The 19,049-nt window shown below is 56.5% G+C and overlaps 1 protein-coding gene across 7 annotated transcripts in view; it reads right to left on the minus strand.

Annotated features, from left to right (window-relative positions):
- The window catches only part of LOC116942550 (receptor-type tyrosine-protein phosphatase kappa-like), a 180,280-nt gene that overhangs the window by 38,975 nt on the left and 122,256 nt on the right, over positions 1–19,049 (minus strand). For 4 of the 7 annotated variants that reach the window (XM_076067180.1, XM_076067181.1, XM_076067178.1 and 1 more), the window contains 3 exons: positions 14,597–14,735; positions 12,655–12,684; positions 2,711–2,901 (listed from right to left, as the gene is read on the minus strand). In XM_076067180.1, the coding sequence (XP_075923295.1) occupies positions 2,711–2,901; positions 12,655–12,684; positions 14,597–14,735 (360 nt within the window). The remainder of the gene's footprint in view (positions 1–2,710; positions 2,902–12,654; positions 12,685–14,596; positions 14,736–19,049) is intronic. The other 3 variants (XM_076067179.1, XM_032954594.2, XM_076067182.1) reach the window with 1 other exon arrangement.

Here is a 19,049-nt window from a genome sequence, read left to right on the forward strand (position 1 = left end):
ACCATCCCTCACACACGCGCATACACACAACAACAAGAACAACCGCCATTCGCCACTAAGTGGCGGTGACGTCACCACGACGCTTGTGCCAGGCTATGTGCACCCTGAGGCCACGTGAAGTGTCGAACGCCCGCTGGCAGGTCACGGGGCAGACCCAGGTGCCACGGGTCGACTGACTGAGATGACTGGTTGATGCACCACCTGTGCCCCCTACTGTGCCAACCTGCTGTGCTTTAGCCACCCGGCGCTCCGCTCGCTGTTGTGAGCGTCGCTCCTCCGCCCTCCGTTGTTGTTGGAGGGCGACTGCCTCCAACTGCCCAGTAGCATCCTTCACGAGCCTCCTCCACAGAGGCCGATCTTGACACCGCTGGTACCAGTCATCGGCAAGTCCACTCAGCTCCACGTCCTCCTGTACCCCATCACTCCATCTCTTCTCTAGCCCGTGCCGCGCCCGCTTAGCCCCCTCAATCCGGCCAAACAAAAGCTGTTTCGGCATGCGGTGGCTGGGCATGCAGGCTACATGACCCAGCCATCGCAGCCTTGCCTGCCGGAGGAGCTCACCGATGGGACCTTGCCCAGATCTTTCAAGGATTTGTGAGCTCCTCACACAATCCAGTCTGGTTAAACCCAGGATGGATCGTAGGCAGGCCAGCCTAAATGTTTCTAACCGGCGAAGATGTTCCATTAGGGGGGTCCACGTTTCGCAAGCGTAGAGAAGGGAGGGAATGACCGTGGCCGAGAAGACCTGAAGCTTAGTGCGGAGCGACAGACCAGGTAGCTTCCACACAGCGTTACGCAACCGATGAAAAGATATTGCCGCTCGACTGATTCGGAGTGAGACCTCTGCTGTTAAATTGGAGCCAGTCATAAGCACACTGCCCAGGTATGGGAAACTCTCCACTCTCTCCACAACTGCCCCATCACCGATTGGGAGTTGTGGGGGTGGAGTGTCCGATGGTACAAAATACCCAGGCAGGTGCTTAGTTTTGGTGGGGCTGATGGTAAGGCCCCACCTCTTAGTGGCACGCTCCAGTCTCAGCAGCAGCGTCTCCAACTCCTCCTTTGACTGAGCAGCTATTACCAAGTCATCAGCATACATAACGTGGTTGAGCAATAGGGAGCCATCCCTTGACCGCACCCGGGCATCGATTAGCCTCCCATTATATCTGTACCATATGGAGATTCCCCCGGTACAGCTATTGAAGGCTTCACGAACTACGTGGTCAAAATAGATGTTAAATAATGTGGGAGCCAGAGGACATCCCTGTCGCACCCCAAGGTGTACAGGGAATGGCTCTGACTCCCGGCCACGTAGTTTTACCCGGGCCCGCTCACCATCATGAAGGTCCTTAATGATCGTGAGCAGAGGGTCAGGTACTCCAAAAGCACGAAGAACGACCCAGAGCCCAGGCCTACTGATGGTATCATAGGCCTTGACCAGGTCAATAAAGCAGAGATGTAGGTCTTGTTGGAATTCCCTACACCTCTGCTGTAGCAGACGGACAGAAAATATGGCATCTGTGCAGGACCGCCCTTTCCTGAAACCGCACACGCGCACACACACGCGCACGCACACACACGCACACGCGCACACAGACACACACGCACGCACATGCATGCACACACGCACATATGCACAGTAACAAACATGCACAAAGACAAAGTTACCCTGTATAACCTACACAGGCTATTGGGGCAAGTGCTGTTGGTGCGCATCTGTGAATACTAGATTTTAGTACGCAGGTAACATCTAATTTCAGAAGAGGTCACCGACACACTTCGACTGATCACTACTGAACCCCATCCTGTGTGCCAGTGTCAACGGCGATCAGCCAGAGCGTGTCGGTGACCATCGCACACACACGTACAACAACAACTGCCATTTGCCACTAAGTGGCGGTGACATCACCACGGCGCTTGTGCCAGGCTATGTAAACTGTAAGGCCACGTGAAGTGTCGAACGCCCCCTGGCAGGAGGTCATGGGACAGACCCAGGTGTCATAGGTTGACTGACTGAGATACTGGTTGATGCACCACCTGTGCACCCTACGGTGCCAACTTGCTGTGTTTTAGCTACCTGGTGCTCCGCCCGTTGTTGTGAGCGTCGCTCCTCTGCCCTCTGTTGTTGCTGGAGGGCGACTGCCTCCAGCTGCCTAGTAGCAGGAGCGTCCTTCACGAGCCTTCTCCACAAAGGATGATCTTGACACCGCTGGTACCAGTTATCGGCAATTCCAGCTCCACATCCTCTTCTACCACATCACTCCATCTCTTCTCGAGCCTGTTCTGCACCTGTTTAGCTCCCTCTATCCGGTCGAACAAAATATGTTTAGGCATGCGGTGGCTGGGCATGCGGGCTACATGACCCAGTCATCGCAGCCTTGGCTGCCGAAGGACCTCACCGATGGGACTTTTTCCAGATCTTTAAAGGATTTGTGAGCTCCTCACACAATCCAACCTGGTAAAACCCAGGATGGATCATAGGCAGGCCAGCCTAAATTGTTCTAACCGGCGAAGATGTTCCATGAGGGGGTCCACGTTTCGCGAGCGTAGAGAAGGGAGGGCATGACAGTGGAAGAGAAGACACAAAGCTTCGTGTGGAGCAACAGACCAGGTAGCTTCCACATGATGTCACTCCACACGCAGCTTCTGGTCTTCTTTGCACGTGGTTCACTGAACTGAACACACACGCACACACGCACGCGGGACTCACAGCGGCTGGCGCTGGCATTGCTGCTGGTGCCGTGCGCGTTGAGGAAGGCGAAGGGCTCCTCGGGCAGGATGGTGCTCTGCTCCGCGTAGCTCTTGTCCATCGCGTTCACCATCAGCGTCATCTCCTGGCGCCGCCCACCGCCTCCGCCGCTTCCGCCTCCGCCGCCACCACCGCGCTTCTTCGCCAGCTTCCTGCGCACCCCGCACACGTGACCACCGGCGAGCGCCGCACCGGCGTCCATCACGGTGCTCCGGAGCCGCCCGTCCGCTCGCTCGCTCATCAACAAAATCGACGTGCATCGTTTCATCGACGATCCAGCGGCAAGGTCATCTGCTCGCTCACCCGCTATCTCGCTTGCACACTCAATTGCTCGTCTGCAAGAATGCTCAGGAGCGAGTCTGCATGCTCGCCAGTGATCTGGCAAGCTCAGCTGCTCGCTAACCAGTACTAAACTAACGACAACTAAACTTTATATTTTACTAGGCAAGGCCCAGAGCTATATAGCTCTTTTTCATAAGCGATCTGCCCACAAATTATAGCTCAACAAAGTGGCTCATCAAGTGCAAATTTATAGCAGTCAAATAATCTGAATGCACGTTTTTACCACTGACCATCCAGAATTCCTGATGCCAGCACGCTCATTTCCTGCGTGTTCATTTATTCATCCCATTCGAGCTATCGTCCTTGCGTCGTCACGAGACAGAGGATCCATTCGGGACTCTCGCAGAGTGGCACGGCCCTTCGTGTTGTTAGAGAACTGCCCTAAGAAGTGGAAAACACAGAGCTACTCCTGAGACAGCAAGCTCACCCCGCTCGCTCAACAGCCCACACGTCCGCAGCACACTTGTTCTGACAAGTGGCCTATTAGTGAATGTGTCAATCACTCGGTGGTGCATTCCAAGCGTTTATCAATAATTCACGTTTGTTAATTTGCATCTCCCCAGTTTGTTTCTTGTGTGATTTGGCCAAGCCTGGCTGGCTCTGGGCTACGTGTGTAGGACAGCAGCAGCAGGAGGTGGTGGATGAGGAGAGAGGGGGGGGGGAATGGGGGTGCTGATGATCTGAAACAGTGGAGCTCTCTCCGAGTTTGCAAGTGGAATATCCCCATGCTCGCTGTGGCCAACAGAGGTCACTAAAAGCGAGCAGTGGTGGAGAGAGAGTGGACCGAGCCCAGTGATGGGCCGGGGCGGTTAAAAAAACCCAGACCCAGAGCTCTGATCCGACTCCGAATGGATTTGCGCTCAGATAAAATTAACCGCCTGGTCGCCCAGGAGCTATCACGCTCGTTTGGGGGGCTCTGTGTCGATAATCAAGCACCCATTGTTCGCTGTCGCTTTCTTGTTAGGAACTCTAATGATATACACCAGAGTTATTTATTAATTTATACCAATCGCCACTCCTCGGGAGCACCGTGAGGGTCTCACTCTGGGCTCAGGGCACCGTGAGGGTCTCACTCAGGGCTCAGGGCACCGTGAGGGTCTCACTCTGGGCTCAGGGCACCGTGAGGGTCTCACTCTGGGCTCAGGGTACCGCGAGGGTCTCACTCTGGGGTCAGGGCTCAGGGCACCGTGAGTGTCTCACTCTGGGCTCAGGGCACCGTGAGTGTCTCACTCTGGGCTCAGGGCACCGTGAGTGTCTCACTCAGGGCTCAGGGCTCAGGGCACCGTGAGTGTCTCACTCTGGGCTCAGGGCACCGTGAGGGTCTGACTCTGGGCTCAGGGCACCGTGAGGGTCTCACTCAGGGCTCAGGGCACCGTGAGTGTCTCACTCAGGGCTCAGGGCACCGTGAGGGTCTCACTCTGGGCTCAGGGCTCAGGGCACCGTGAGGGTCTCACTCTGGGGTCAGGGCTCAGGGTACCGTGAGGGTCTCACTCTGGGCTCAGGGCACCGTGAGGGTCTCACTCTGGGCTCAGGGCACCGTGAGGGTCTCACTCAGGGCTCAGGGCACCGTGAGGGTCTCACTCAGGGCTCAGGGCACCGTTAGTGTCTTACTCTGGGCTCAGGGCTCAGGGCACCGTGAGGGTCTGACTCTGGGCTCAGGGCTCAGGGCACCGTGAGTGTCTCACTCTGGGCTCTTGGTACCGTGAGTGTCTCACTCTGGGCTCAGGGCACCGTGAGTGTCTCACTCTGGGCTCAGGGCACCGTGAGTGTCTCACTCTGGGCTCAGGGCACCGTGAGTGTCTCACTCTGGGGTCAGGGTACCGTGAGGGTCTCACTCTGGGCTTAGGGCACCGTGAGTGTCTCACTCTGGGCTCAGGATACTGTGAGGGTCTCACTCTGGGCTCAGGGCACCGTGAGGGTCTCACTCTGGGCTCAGGGTACCGTGAGGGTCTCACTCTGGGCTCAGGGCACCGTGAGGGTCTCACTCTGGGGTCAGGGTACCGTGAGGGTCTCACTCTGGGCTCAGGGCTCAGGGCACCGTGAGGGTCTCACTCTGGGGTCAGGGTACCGTGAGTGTCTCACTCTGGGCTCAGGGCACTGTGAGGGTTTCACTCTGGGGTCAGGGTACCGTGAGGGTCTCACTCTGGGCTCAGGGCACCGTGAGGGTCACTCTGGGGTCAGGGTACCGTGAGGGTCTCACTCTGGGCTCAGGGCACCGTGAGTGTCTCACTCTGGGCTCAGGGCACCGTGAGGGTCTCACTCAGGGCTCAGGGCACCGTGAGGGTCTCACTCTGGGCTCAGGGCACCGTGAGTGTCTCACTCTGGGCTCAGGGCACCGTGAGGGTCTCACTCTGGGCTCAGGGCACCGTGAGGGTCTCACTCTGGGCTCAGGGTACCGTGAGGGTCTCACTCTGGGTTCAGGGTACCGTGAGGGTCTCACTCTGGGTTCAGGGTACCGTGAGGGTCTCACTCTGGGGTCAGGGCATCGTGAGTGCGTCGTATCTGTAGCACGGTTGAAATTTTAGAAAAACTCTGTAGCGGTTTTGACGCTCTACGCCTCATCAGCAGAGCCACGCTCGCTTCAAAGCAACGGTGCCAAACTGCCCCGGGTGTTTAGGCAGTGCCCCGGTCTGTTATCAATGGGTCCGGGCGCGATGACAGAGACCAGCAAGTCACAGTCGTTAGGCGTCACTGTGGAGAATAATTAAGTCGCTAATTACAAGTGGATTGTTTATGCATCTGCAACGATCGCGCCGCTCGGCATTGTGGGAGCCGTGGGGACTGCGGGAGCAGGCAGGACGCGTGCGTGTGTAATGTGTCTGTACGTACTTCTGCTTTAGTGCGTTTACATCAGACACAGGTGGCCGGGCGTGATGCTGTGCCACCCACCCCCTCCCTCGCGTGCCGCGCCAGCCTTCCTAGGGGCTTGATTAACAGCGCTTGCCCCCCCCCCCCCCCGCAGTCTGTTAAGGCTATGATGCGGGGGATCTTTGTCTTTGTTGTGTAAGTGTGCAAAGGTTTTCAAATCATGGTGAGGCTCACTCTCTCGCGTCACCGTCATTGCCCCGCCCCTACGGCTCCCCTAACCACCCGCGGGGGGGAGGGGGGGCCGCCAGCCCGAGGAATGCCGTTGTCATGGCAACAACAAAAGCCGTTGCTCCTTCAAACGGGCCAATGGCGTCGGAGTGTGGAACTGCTGGGCTCGTTCGAATTTGAGGCCAGGCGGACACACAAATTACACAAACACACAAATTACACAAACATACAAATTACACAAACACACAAACACACAAATTACACAAACACACAAATACACAAACACACAAATACACAAACACACAAATTACACAAACACACAAATTACACAAACACACAAATTACACAAACACACAAATTACACAAACACACAAATACACGAACACACAAATTACACAAACACACAAATTACACAAACACACAAATTACATAAACACACAAATTACACAAACACACAAACACACAAATTACACAAACACACAAACACACAAATTACACAAACACACAAATTACACAAACACACAAATACACAAACACACATATTACACAAACACACAACTGACGCAAACACACAAATTACACAAACACACAAATACACAAACACACAAATTACACAAACACACAAATTACACAAACACACAAACACACAAATTACACAAATTACACAAACACACAAATTACACAAACACACAAATTACACAAACACACAAATTACACAAACACACAAATACACAAACACACAAATACACAAACACACAAATACACGAACACATGGGGGCAGGCGCAGTCAACGACTCTTCTAACACAATCCTCTGCACAGCTCCAACCAAAGGCGACGGGCGCGCGCGGACGTCTTTATTATTATTATTGCGACCTGTTGCGAACGTTGCGGTTTTTTTTACTTTACAGTTTGTTTTGTTCTTAGCTCACAGGGCAATTCTAAGTAAACTGTTCTAAATAAACTGTTCGACTGTATGTGTACGTACGAGTGTGTGTACGTCCGTGTACGTCCGTACGTGTGTGCGTATGTACGTGTGTGTGGGTACGTGCGTGTGGGTACGTGCGTGTGGGTACGTGTGTGTGGGTACGTGTGTATGTACGTGTGTGTGCGTACGTCCAAGAAGGTCCAGCTTCAAATGAGGGACACAAAGCTGGCCGAGCGTGATGGTTTCCACACCACCGACCCTTCGTGCGTCATGCCGGCCTTCATACGTGCTCGCTAGCGGCACTTGCCCCAACAGCCTGCTAAGGCTATTCGGGGGATCTTTGTCTGTGTGTCCATGGCACTCCCTGAGTGGCTTTGCGACTCCTCTCGCCCCTTTCCCCCTCACCAGGAGAAAACCCAGCACGCATACCGCAAAGGTCGACACACTCGATGCTTCCGCACGGATAGATTTACAATCCATTGCTGGACTGCCATCGCCTCGCTGCCTGGCTACAGCCCAGCTGTTAAACCCACGCGTGCAGCTGCACTGGCAGGTGCAGAACGATGGTCACGCCGGACGCGGTCACAAACAAATCGTGGAATCTACAGATACACAAACAGTAGTAAGATACACAAACAAACAAAAATCGCTCCAATTCGCAGGCTTGTCCAGGAGGGCCGAGGTCAAACCCGCTGGGTTTCAAATTCCACCGTCAGTCCCCTCGATACAAACGGAGATCCACGTCCATTCCCTAACGCGCCCTAAGCGGCCCTCTCCGCGGAGATGGAGCAGCGAAATCAGCCCGTGCGCAAGAGGCCAGGCGAATTGGTCCACGTAGGAGACAGAAGACGGAGTGAGACGGACGATGTTTACGAGATAGAAAGAAGAGGGCAAGGGAAGAGGCGGCGGTGCAGATCAAGAATGGGTCACGCAGTTCGCCGGGACAGCGGTGCAGCAAGGATCGCTGCAAGTCATGCGCACACCAATCGTCACGATGAGCCAAGCTCTCTCTACTGCTGGATAAACACTAACTGACATGCCATCCTGTTACGGCGGTCTGGTCTGTCTCTTGCGCCACGCGTGTGCTGTGTATCTGCGTGTCCGTGTATGTGCAAGCGCTCCTGCACATGTAATTACATTGTACTGCCAGGTAATTACTACATTTACATAGAGAGCATGGCGAGTTACGATCAGAGGACACAAGGCTCTCGTGCGGAGAGGGAGAGAGACGGGGAGAGAGAGATGGAGGTTGAGACGGATAGAAAGCGATGGAGAGAGATGGATCATGGAGAGAGAGAAAGATGGAGGTTGAGGAGGAGAGAGAGAGATGGAGGTTGAGACGGAGAGAGACGGAGTGAGATAATGCACAGGGAGAGGATGGGAGCACAAAGAGTTGACCCCGAGCGGCTCTTCTCTCTGGGTCTGTGTGAGCGCTGGGCGCTTGATCGGTGAGGGCATCGTGAGAACCGCGAGCGGTGGAGTGGCCAATATCGACCACGGCCCCGCCAGCGGGGCACCAGCCGGACCTTGCATGAGTTCAGACGTTTCGTTTTTAATGTTTTAGGATTGTTTTTTTATGATTGTGAATCTGGGCTCGGATTTCCGGACCGCTCTTCTCCGCATTGCATGCGGCTGTGGTCGGCTGGTGACGACAGTGAACGTGGCTCCAGGTTCATTCTATACGCTGGCTTTCACGACCAACGTGATTCAAAGTTTGTTTCTTTTGTTTGCGATCATTGTAGGTATAAATGTAATATTCATAACCCTCCACCACCTGACAGAGCCAATCTATTCTAGACAGAGCCAATCTAGTCAAGTTGTCACGTGGGTGAACACGCACATGGTGATGCCGAGTGTGATCTTCAGCGAAACACAAATTGTATACATTTTGCTGGGTCTTTCATTTTCAGAATCATAATTTTTTAAAATTAATTAGACTGTCGGTAATAGCAAGGATTTTACATCGCATAAGTGACCTCATCGCTGGTCACGTCAAGTTTTTGGATCAACCCGAAACGATTTTTATTTCTTCAGATCATCCCAAGACTTGTGATGACCGGGAGGCACCCCTGGGCGCATGGTCCACGTAGCGTTGCCACCCATCCTGGTGCTCTCAGGGTCACCCTCCTGGGGAGCAGGAAGCTGCGGCTGCCGTCCTCCCGGGACGTTAAACCTCCCGGTTGTTGTCGGTAGCCTCCTGATGATGATGGACGATAACGCTACGCAGCTCAACACGTGGCCTTCACACGCAGCTCTCCAATACATTCACTGGTGGCGACGTGTGTCGCTCTGCATGACGTTTCGTTCCACGTGCAGGGAGCTTCTTCGGTAAACCGAATTCGGTTACACACACCGAGAGAAGCGAGTTCACTTCCTTCAGATGCTGTTCCCAGGCGGTCCAGGGAAACGTCGGGTGGCGGGGGGGGGGCCAGGCGGGTGCACGAACGCAACTCGCTCCACGGCAAACGAGGAGGTTCGACGCATTGTCGTGCGCAACTCGGCAGCTTTCATTACCGCAACCCCCCGCCTCCCTCACCCCCCACCCCGAGGTTTCAGGAAGGTCTGATCTAAAGAGACGGCTTCCACGTGGTAAAAACGCACCCTAATGAAATTGTGAGCGCGACGCGTGGACTGTGGCGCGGGGAGCGCGGCAGGCAATCGGTCAGCGACACCGGGTTTGACGGCGGCGTTTAAGTCGTTTTGAAGACGGCCCTGCTTGGAAACGTTCCGTTATTATTTTTTTTTCTTCTCGTTTGAAGGTAAATAAAAGAGGAAAGCTCCCAAACGAGCGAGGCGCGACTCGGGCCCTTCCTTTGGCCGGCGATGTGGAAATGAAGCCCTGGAGTGGAATTTTAATGAAAAAAAGCACCGCTTCAATTAGTTATCGTCCTAAATGTATTTTTTGTACCGTTTATTTAATATTTTATTTAGCAGGTTGAATAAGAGATATCATTAAAGGTGGGCCTCTTTGAGGAAACCTGACAACGTCAGCAAGCAGAGAACAAAGACCACTGGGGAGGAGTGTGCCCTCGCCATTGCTCACACATCCCTCTCCCCCCCCTCGCTCTCCCCACCCCCCTCACCCATCTCTCTCCCCGTGCGGCGTGCGTGCCACGCGCGGTGTCTGTGCATGTGCCGGGGCTCTGGGGCTCCAGCTGCCAGGCTGAGCGGACAAATGTCACACCGTGCTTCTCCGCACCGGTGGGCTCCCCAAATAAACACGGCGCCTCGGGGCACTCTCAGCAAACGCTGTTTCACTGGCGAGAGAGTCGATAAACACGGTCCCCGGCTTTGCGAAAAAAATCCGTTGACTTGTGGGGCGCGCAGTACTCGCGCCGCTTCGCAGAATTCTCAAAGCAGGTTTTGCGATGCAACTTGAAACGATGGAGGGGCTGAACACCGGCTGAATAATAATGAAGATAAATTAGACTTGTGCCGGGGAGCCACACAGGAGTCGCTCGCTCGCGGAGAGAGGAGACGGCTCAGACGGGCCGCCAGGAGGAGGAACCACAGACAAGTGAGGAAGGCGGCGGCAGCAGTAGCCGCGCAGTGGTGACGAGCTGGTGCTACCAACAATTGCTCAAGCTTGGCCGTCCTCTATACATGAAGATGTTTCAAGCCAAGTAATGCTTGTATTACACATATTGCAGTAAACCGGAGCGCTAGGAGAGCACGCGCCGTGCGCGACGGGGGAGCGGCGGGCGGCGGCTTCGTTACCACCGCCACTGCCGCTCCCCACCGGGTAGTTTGCGGTTGGGGTCGGTGTGACCCTCGCAACCCCTCTCACCCCGCTGCTGCTAGGTAGCTGCCACCCGTCACTCCCTCTCCTCCCCGTCCCCCCTCTCTGCGCCCCTGGCTTACAACCAGGCGCTCCTCTGCACTCGCCTGATCCCACTGCTCGAAACCCCCATTCCACTCACCTCGGCGTCGCTCTTCCTTGTCTCGTCAAAGGTCAAAGTGAGCTTCTGCTGCTCCAGTGAGCACCGAGCTAGTGCTAGTCTCCTGGAAATTCCCCGTATCGTTGGCAGGGGAAGGTCTTTCTATAGTGCAACCACTGTTGACCTCCCCACAAAGTGGTAATCATTTTCTCGACCCTGGATGGGTGATGGGCCGGGTCAACCCCCAACCAGGAGTTGAACTCACGACTTGATGATTGGGAGCCGCCCGCTCGGCCGCTCGGCCGCTCGGCCGCTGGGCCACCTCTTGTGCTGTTTGATCTTTTGTGTGATTAGCGGCGATGGGTGGCTTCGTTGGAGAGCCCCCCCGGCTCCCCCCGCGATTGCTGCAGGTTCGTGGCGGCGAGGGTTGGCACCGACCTCTCGCGCCGTGGAGAAAGATAACGGGCTGTGGCGGATTAGCCCGAGTTTCCCAGGAGGCGCCACCGTCGCCCCAATCCACCCTCAATAAGCCCGGTGAGCGGTGGGGGGGGGGGGGGTGTTGGGTGGAGGAGTCGGGGTGGGAGGAGAGTGAGAGAGTCGTTCTTGGGCTGCGAGGTTCATCTCAAACAAACACCGTGACGGGAATGGAATGACATGAGAGAAAGGGGCATGGCAGGTGAATGAGTGAGTGAGCGAGCGAGCAAGAGAGCGAGCGAGGGAGTGAGCGAGTGAGAGAGTGAAGTGCCACCCCATTTCCACGACTCCTGGAAATGGCGCTGGCACAGTGCCAGCCGGGGGCTGCTCGGTGCCGTCGTCGCCTGCCTCGCTCCGGCAGAGTGGTTCATCTCAAGACGAAGCCGAGGACTCAGGAGACTCGCGTAGGGGATGAGCTGACCCAGCGACTAGTATAGAGGTCACGAGGTCAAGGCAGAAGCGAGACGCGTGCCCCGTAACGTACCTCACCCCTCACCTGACCCCCACGCCGAGCCGGTGCGAGCACTGCACCGTACGACGAGGCGAGCGTCTCAGCCCCGTGTTCACCTAGAACTAGTTCGACGGCATCTGCTTCTGTGGGCCATTCTCTAGTTCAGGGCGATGATGGCGCTGCCCTGCGAGGGTGCCGACGGTGCAACGGGGAAACGTGCGGAACAACCACAAAAGCCAACGGCAGCGGAAAACAAACCAAGCTGCCGGGCCCCATGACGGTGTTGCCGAGAGTTCCTCATCTCCACGGTATCTTTGGGGGGTATGCGTTTCCGCCTTTTCATCAACAGCTCAATCTGGCTCCGTAGCCTGCAGTAACCTCACCTGGCAGTAGCGACACGAGACATTGTGCTGGGATGGGGCTACGGGAGTGGGGGGTGTGAGGGATGGGAGAGTGGGTTGGAGGGGGGCGCAGCACGGCACAGGATGGGACCGGCGCAGCCCAATTCGGTGCGGTTCACCGTGGTTAAGTTCCGTTTGAGTTCGGTTGTGGGATCTGGCATGGATCTGGCCAAATACGAGCAGTCGTACAAATGCATGCCGTGCTCGTGTGGGAGCCAGTGAGCAAGCAAGTGGATGGATGGGCGGGCGTGCTAGCAGGCGGGCGGGCGGATGGGCGGGTGGGCGGGTGGGCGGGTGGGTGCACGGAGACGCTGGGATGCGGTGTGGGTGGCGGTGAAGAGATGGGAGCGATGGTGTGAGGAGGCGGTGGCAGCGGTAAACTGGCGCAGGTACTTACAGGTAATGCGCATACGAGTACGCGGTCCTCCTGGCGTGACACATGAGGTGGGGGGCAGCAGAGGAGTGAGCGCACGGGGCGAAACAAACAGAGAGAATGAGCAGGGCACGGGCACAACTCTCACGCACATCGCGACTCTCCATCCCTCTAGAGCCCTCTGCGATGGCAATTTATGAATTTTAAAAATAAAATTTATTTAGCCGACATGAAAGTGAAATGCGATGCTTTAGGGCGCGGTTGTAGAGTTGGATTGTTATCGAGATGGAGGAAATGGGGGGGGGGAGGGGGCGCGGAGGGGGGCCAGGAGAGACAGCCGAGCCATGGAGCAGCGTCGCGGAACCGCACAGCGGTGGTGGCGTCGCGCTGTTAACATTGGGCGCATGTCGCACGCAGCGCCTCGCGATGATGGCTACTTGCTTAGTGGGGCGTCCGCTCATAGCGTGAACGATGTGGTGAAACAGTGAGATAAGCCTTGCGCTAAATTTCTATTTTAAAAACACGTTACTACAAAGATAACAAGCAGCGCCCTTCCTGAAACCAGCGGTCCAATCCACGTTGCACCGTCTCAACCGTGTTCAGGTCGGGTAACCTACGAGACCTCACTCTGGTTCTCCAAGACTTGGATTCATCATCAGTGGCCGAGGGTCGGACGAAGCTCTGCAACTGTGACCTGAACCACAAATACGGCCCTCTGCTGCACTGCGTCCTCATGCCTATCAACCAAGGATGACTACATCTGGTACTTGCGCCATTCTTACAGCGCACGGCTATCCGGAAGGAAGACGGTATGATTCACAGAAGAGTACAGGCTATCAGGAGTTCCACTGCTGGGCCCCTCTGCCCCAACTCCACGTGGGGGCCTTCACTACCCAAGAGAGGAACAACTCCACGAAAATGGCCCCTGATCCGTCTGTGGGCTACTCGGGACCCACTTGAACCCACGCACTTTGACCTACGACCACCATTGTAGAGAGGATGGCACGAGCCCATGAGATGATCAAGCGGTGGGGGGGGGGGCGATGGGGAAAGATGGATGCTGGTGCAGGCAGATGGAGGGCAATATACGTATATGTGCTGAACTTCTTTTGCACCGTACGTAGCCAATCGTGCTAATTGGAGGTGCGGGGAAGAACACCAAAAGACGTTCTAAAAAAATTAGTTTTGATGGAGTAGGATGGATGGTGATGGCGGAGGATGGAGGGCGATAGTGGAGGATGAAGATGGATGGAGGAGGAGGATGGAGGGTGAGGATGTATTATAGGAAAGCATCAACTCATGGAGATCATACGCACGCACGCACACAAACATGCACATGTCCTTCACGCCGGCGCTCTGCGGTTTAACCTTTACCACGGCGCCCGCGTGGTGCTAGCGCCACGGAGCCACCGCGCTTGGGCCGTCGGTGCTGGTGCTGTCAAACGCCACTTAAGGCCGCGGCGGCTCCATAAATTAAAAGTAAACACGGTTTAAATGAAGGAAATGCTAACCACCTTTGTGCCGGTGAGCCGAACGCGCACATTTAAATGCATGCATATTGATGCATGCGTGTGTGCATGTGTGTATGAGTGTGTGTGTCCGTGGCGACGTGTGGCGAGCTATCTAGGGCTGTGTCGCCACGTGCGTTTGCGTGCCCCTCGTGATAAGCCTGCCCCCGCGGTTACCGACGGGAGATGCTCCATGAGTGCCGTGTGGTGAGCGATGTGGTGAGTGCCGTGGTGCGTTGGCCGAATGCGCCGAGCGCGGTGTTGGCGTGAGCAAGATCGCTGCGTGCGGTCGCAGTAGTACGGTGCGTTTGGCATGTGTGAATGCGGTGTGCGCGATCTGAGGGTGGAGTGTGTCGTGGTGTTACGCGATCTGTGGGTGATCGTGATGTGCCACAGCGCGCGTGTGTGTGTGTGGCATCGCGGGGTGTGACCACGTTGTGGTGGCACCGTCACCGCACCTGCGCTTGAGGAAGAGCACCAGCACTAGCAGCAGCGCTACGGTGAGCACCGCCCCGGCCACGATCCCGGCAACCCGCACCGTGTGCTGCGCCCGCTGCTCTGGGACCGGCGCCGCGGGGGCGCGGGTGAACGCCGCCACTGTGGGGGCGGGGGTGGTGGGGTAGTGAGGGGACAGGGAGGAGTCAGGGGTCAGGAGGTCACGATCCCGTACAGGGCGTGCACACAACGTGATGAACGTACAGAGACGGACAAAGTCATGGTGCATTGCCAAAGTCATTTTGCATCCACCATGGCAATGTTGTGACCATGATTGCCATCGTCTTTATTATCATTGGTTTTGTGATAACCAATCATAAACAGCACAGGTGATCACCATGGCAACAGGCTTCGGTCTATAGAGCCAGCATTTGTTTTTCCACGCATGTTCAAGAGCACGAGAGTTGGGGCATGGATACAACTTGGGAGCAATAGCCTTGCCTCTCAACCGCACACGCATACACGCACACATTCACCCTCATATTCACACGCACGCACACATTCACCCTCATATTCACACGCACACATTCACCCTCATAGTCACACGCACACATTCACCCTCATAGTCACATGCACGCCGCCAGAGAAGCCCCTAACGAGACCGCGGCGTGCTGGCTCTACCCACCACCGTGACGCCTAAATCAAGGCATCGATTTTTGCTTCTTTAGCAAAAAAATATACACACGCACACACGCACACACGCACACGTGCGCGTGGACGGGAGCACGGCTCAGCTCTTGTTGTCGAGTCATAAACGGGCGTGCGATATCTCTGCCGTAACAGATGAATACCGGTCACTCGGCGGAATGCCAAGATTCCACCGCCACGACTGCACACTCACCCACTGACCTCACCCACTCACCCACTGACCTCACCCACTCACCCACTGACCTCACCCACTCACCCACCTGCCCGCCCGCCCGCCCGCCCGCCCGCTCGCCACAACGACCTCTGTGTACAGAGCCTCGAATGGCCACGCCACATCTCCCGGTGTTTCCTGGTGCTGGGAGCTGGGGACCAGGCAACACCGGGAGATCATTCCTAAACGCGTGGTCCACACAGCAGTGTTGCTGTGTGTACCACGGGTTTATGAATAATTCCCTGGTTAGGAGTAAACTACCTCCGTGTGGCCTTATTAAACATGGGGTTAGAAGTGATGCCCTGTTCCAGAGGAGTTCAGCACCATGCTGCTGTGTTTAACTGGGGTTTGGTTGGCAAAGTGTTTAATCAAGTGCTCGTCTGTTTTAACAGCTGGTGCATCGCATAACCTCGCTCCTGATCCCACGCCTCCCTCTAATCCCCCCCCCCCCCCGCATTCCCTTTGTCTTCCTCTCCACCTCCCCCCGGCCCGACCTTCTCCCCGCTCGCTCGCCGCGCCCCCGCGCCGCCCCAGGTGCCGCCGGCGTCGACAGCGCCTGCGCACGCCCGGACATGCGTGCGGCGCTGCTCCACGCTCCACCCACAGGATCTGGTGCCGCGCTTCCACAGCCACCGAGGACCGAGCCGGCGCGCCGACTCGCGAAACCGGGACGGACCGCTCAGCCCGGATTCCCGCGGTAGCCGTACCGGGCGGCGTCGCTCTCACGCGGGCATCTGGGCGCCGCTTCTCTCACTCATGTATCCCTTCGTGCCATTGCTGTAACTTATTTTTTGTATTTGTGTCGCAGAGTGCTGCTGCTCTCTTGAGTCCTCATCACCTGGGTTGCAAAAGTCACGTGATCAGCCGTCAGCCAGTGGCCATCGAAGGAGCGATTCGCCACTCCGCTACTCCTGATGGAACCGCCCCAGCTCATCAACCAGCTCAACAGATGTTGCTCCACAGCAACATCAGCCACATGAAAAAGCAGCAGCGGTGATAATTCTGCATTCCGATGGCAGGGCCGGGTGTCTCTGTAGGACAGGACACCCGCTCGTTGCCTTCCCCACAAAGTGGTATATATTTTATCGACCTCGAGGGATGATGGGCCGAATCAACCGCCAACCGATTGCGAGCCGCTCACTCTGCAGCCGAGGGCCGGCTGCCACGCCAGTGACGTGTCATCGTTCTTGGTGGCCGTGTCTCTTACCCCAAGAGAGCTGCACGCTCTTCTCCGGGCAACGTCTGCCACTCAGGCTGTCCGATCCCAGCTTGGAGACGTTCAGGTGTTCGGTTTGACTGTCACATGACGGACACCTCTACAGCGGCGCATGTGGCAAGGGAGCACTGCCCGGTTTGGAGAAAAAGGCATTTGAAGGGGACCTCATAACTAGCTTTGCGTTGTCAACTTCTAAAAAGCCGTCCACCAACACCGGGGGTGGTTGTTATGCTGCTTTCCATCCCACGACGACATACGGCACTGATAGCAGCACACATGATAACTTCATCGTCATCATCAGCCATGGTCTATCTGCTGCCGGATGGCTGCCTCCTCAAATTGTTGCCATCCCCACCCGGCTCACGCCACGCAGCCCTCCATCTCAGGGATGGACACGATCGCATCGCCTCTTTATCATCGTTATCGTGAGCCATGATCAGTCCACTGCTGGAAGACGTCCACGAGGAGTTGACGGGAGAGACAAATGCCCACCGTGGGACTGGTTTACAGAAACACTGAGCCCCAGTAAGCGGCGGGCAGCCCCAGTAAGCGGCGGGCAGCCCCAGCAAGCGGCGGGCAGCCTCAGCAAGCGGCGGGCAGCTCCATCGCTCGGCGCCGCGAGCGATTATAAAACTTGCAGAGCCCCGGCACTGCCCCCCCATGCTCCTCCTCCCCCTGTGAATTTTAGAGGTGCCACGCCTCATAAAATTCACGTTATCCCCACGCGCGACACTAAAAAAAAACCACAAACGCGTTTCACTTCGCTCTTCATTCGGCGTGCGACTCCCCCGCGATCCATGCCTTGAAACACAGCCCCTCTACCCTCCCACCCACGCCTCGCATTTCCAAGTCATTGATGTAAAATAATCAAAAAAATACAAACATTAGAGTGGCGCGAGGAGAGGGCGGTCAAAGCGCTGAGCGCGGCGTCGATTACACAGCCCTCCCGGCAATCTCCGCCACCAGCGCCACCGGGGTCGCCAGGGTCGCCAGGGTATGGCGACACCGTAGTGGAACAGCATCCAAATTATCGGGCAGCACGCGTCATAGAGTGGCCGCCGGGGAACTGAACGAGTCCGAGAGGACGTCCAGGATCCGGTCGTGCGCCACGTGGATCGTTCCATCGCCAGATGGCGAGAAGTGGCGACGGCGGCCTTCATCCAGCAGTGGATAGACCATGGCCGATGCTGACGATGACGGGAAGCCGATATCGCGACGATCGTCGTCAGGTACCCAACGACGTCGCGGCGAGCGGAGGGGGGGCGCCGTGGCGACCGCTCGTCATCAGAGCCCCCCCCATCCCCCAGCTCAGCCCAGCTTTAAATTAATTTAGAGCGGCGTGTACGGGGGGTGAGAAGACAGGGGCGGGGGGGGGGGTGCCGGGAGCAGAGGGCACTTGGCTCGCGCGATTGTAGCGAGGGACGACCCCCGGGAGGCTAACCCCAGGAAACCGGCTCTGAAATTGAGATCCGTCTCATCGTGAGCACGACGCGGCATGCGGCGAGCGCTCCGCCTCCACTGTTTACTTCCCCATCGGTGTTCACACGGCTGGGCGGGGAGATTGAGTGATGGGGTCACAGTGAGCGAGTGGGTAGTGAGTGAGTTTGTGAACGAGTGAGTGGGTGATCGAATAAGTGAGTGGATGTGGTGAGTGATTGTGTGGGTGAGTGAGTGAGTGTGTGGGTGGACAAGTAAGTGGATGAGTGTGAGCATATAGGAGTACGTTAGTGGGTGAGTGCCTAAAAGATTGAGCGAGTGAGTGGGTGACAAAGTGATTAAGTGAGGTCCAGTTAAAACAGGTCAAATCAAGATGAAACCAGGTGATAAACATTTTAGTGAAATTCACCGCAATCAGTCACACTCACGCACTCTGTCAAACGGATCATCACTGGAGTTGACGTGACCCCTGATCGCGTGACCCCTGATCACTAACCCCAGGCTGCGTGGATGTCACAGCGACGGGCGCTCAGGAACGAGAACGACGGTGAGGAGTGGGTGCGGTAAAGCGCCGAGGTCAGGGGGGGGGGCTAGGGTGGGGGGGTAAAGGGGTCATGGCAGCGGAATGGTTCTCGAGTGTCGTCCCACGCACTCGCCCGTCCGCCCGCCCACTCGCTCGTCCACCCCCAATCGCCCGTCCACCGACCCACTCACTCGTTTGTTCGCCTGCCCGCCCGCCTGCGGTGGCGAGGAAGAGCAGTAAGCGGTTTCTGTCACGGTGATTGAGGATCGCGGCAAGCGTGGCGGCGTGGGTAATGGCGTGTGGACAAAACAACAAAAGCGCCGCGATATTTAATAAACACGCTAATGCGTGAATGCAGAGATAAATAAAGCAAAGACGGGC

The sequence above is a fragment of the Petromyzon marinus genome, chromosome 15 (assembly GCF_048934315.1).
Source record: "Petromyzon marinus isolate PM22_M1 ecotype Great Lakes invasive population chromosome 15, UKy_Petmar_22M1.pri1.0, whole genome shotgun sequence".
Taxonomy (NCBI): domain Eukaryota; kingdom Metazoa; phylum Chordata; class Hyperoartia; order Petromyzontiformes; family Petromyzontidae; genus Petromyzon; species Petromyzon marinus.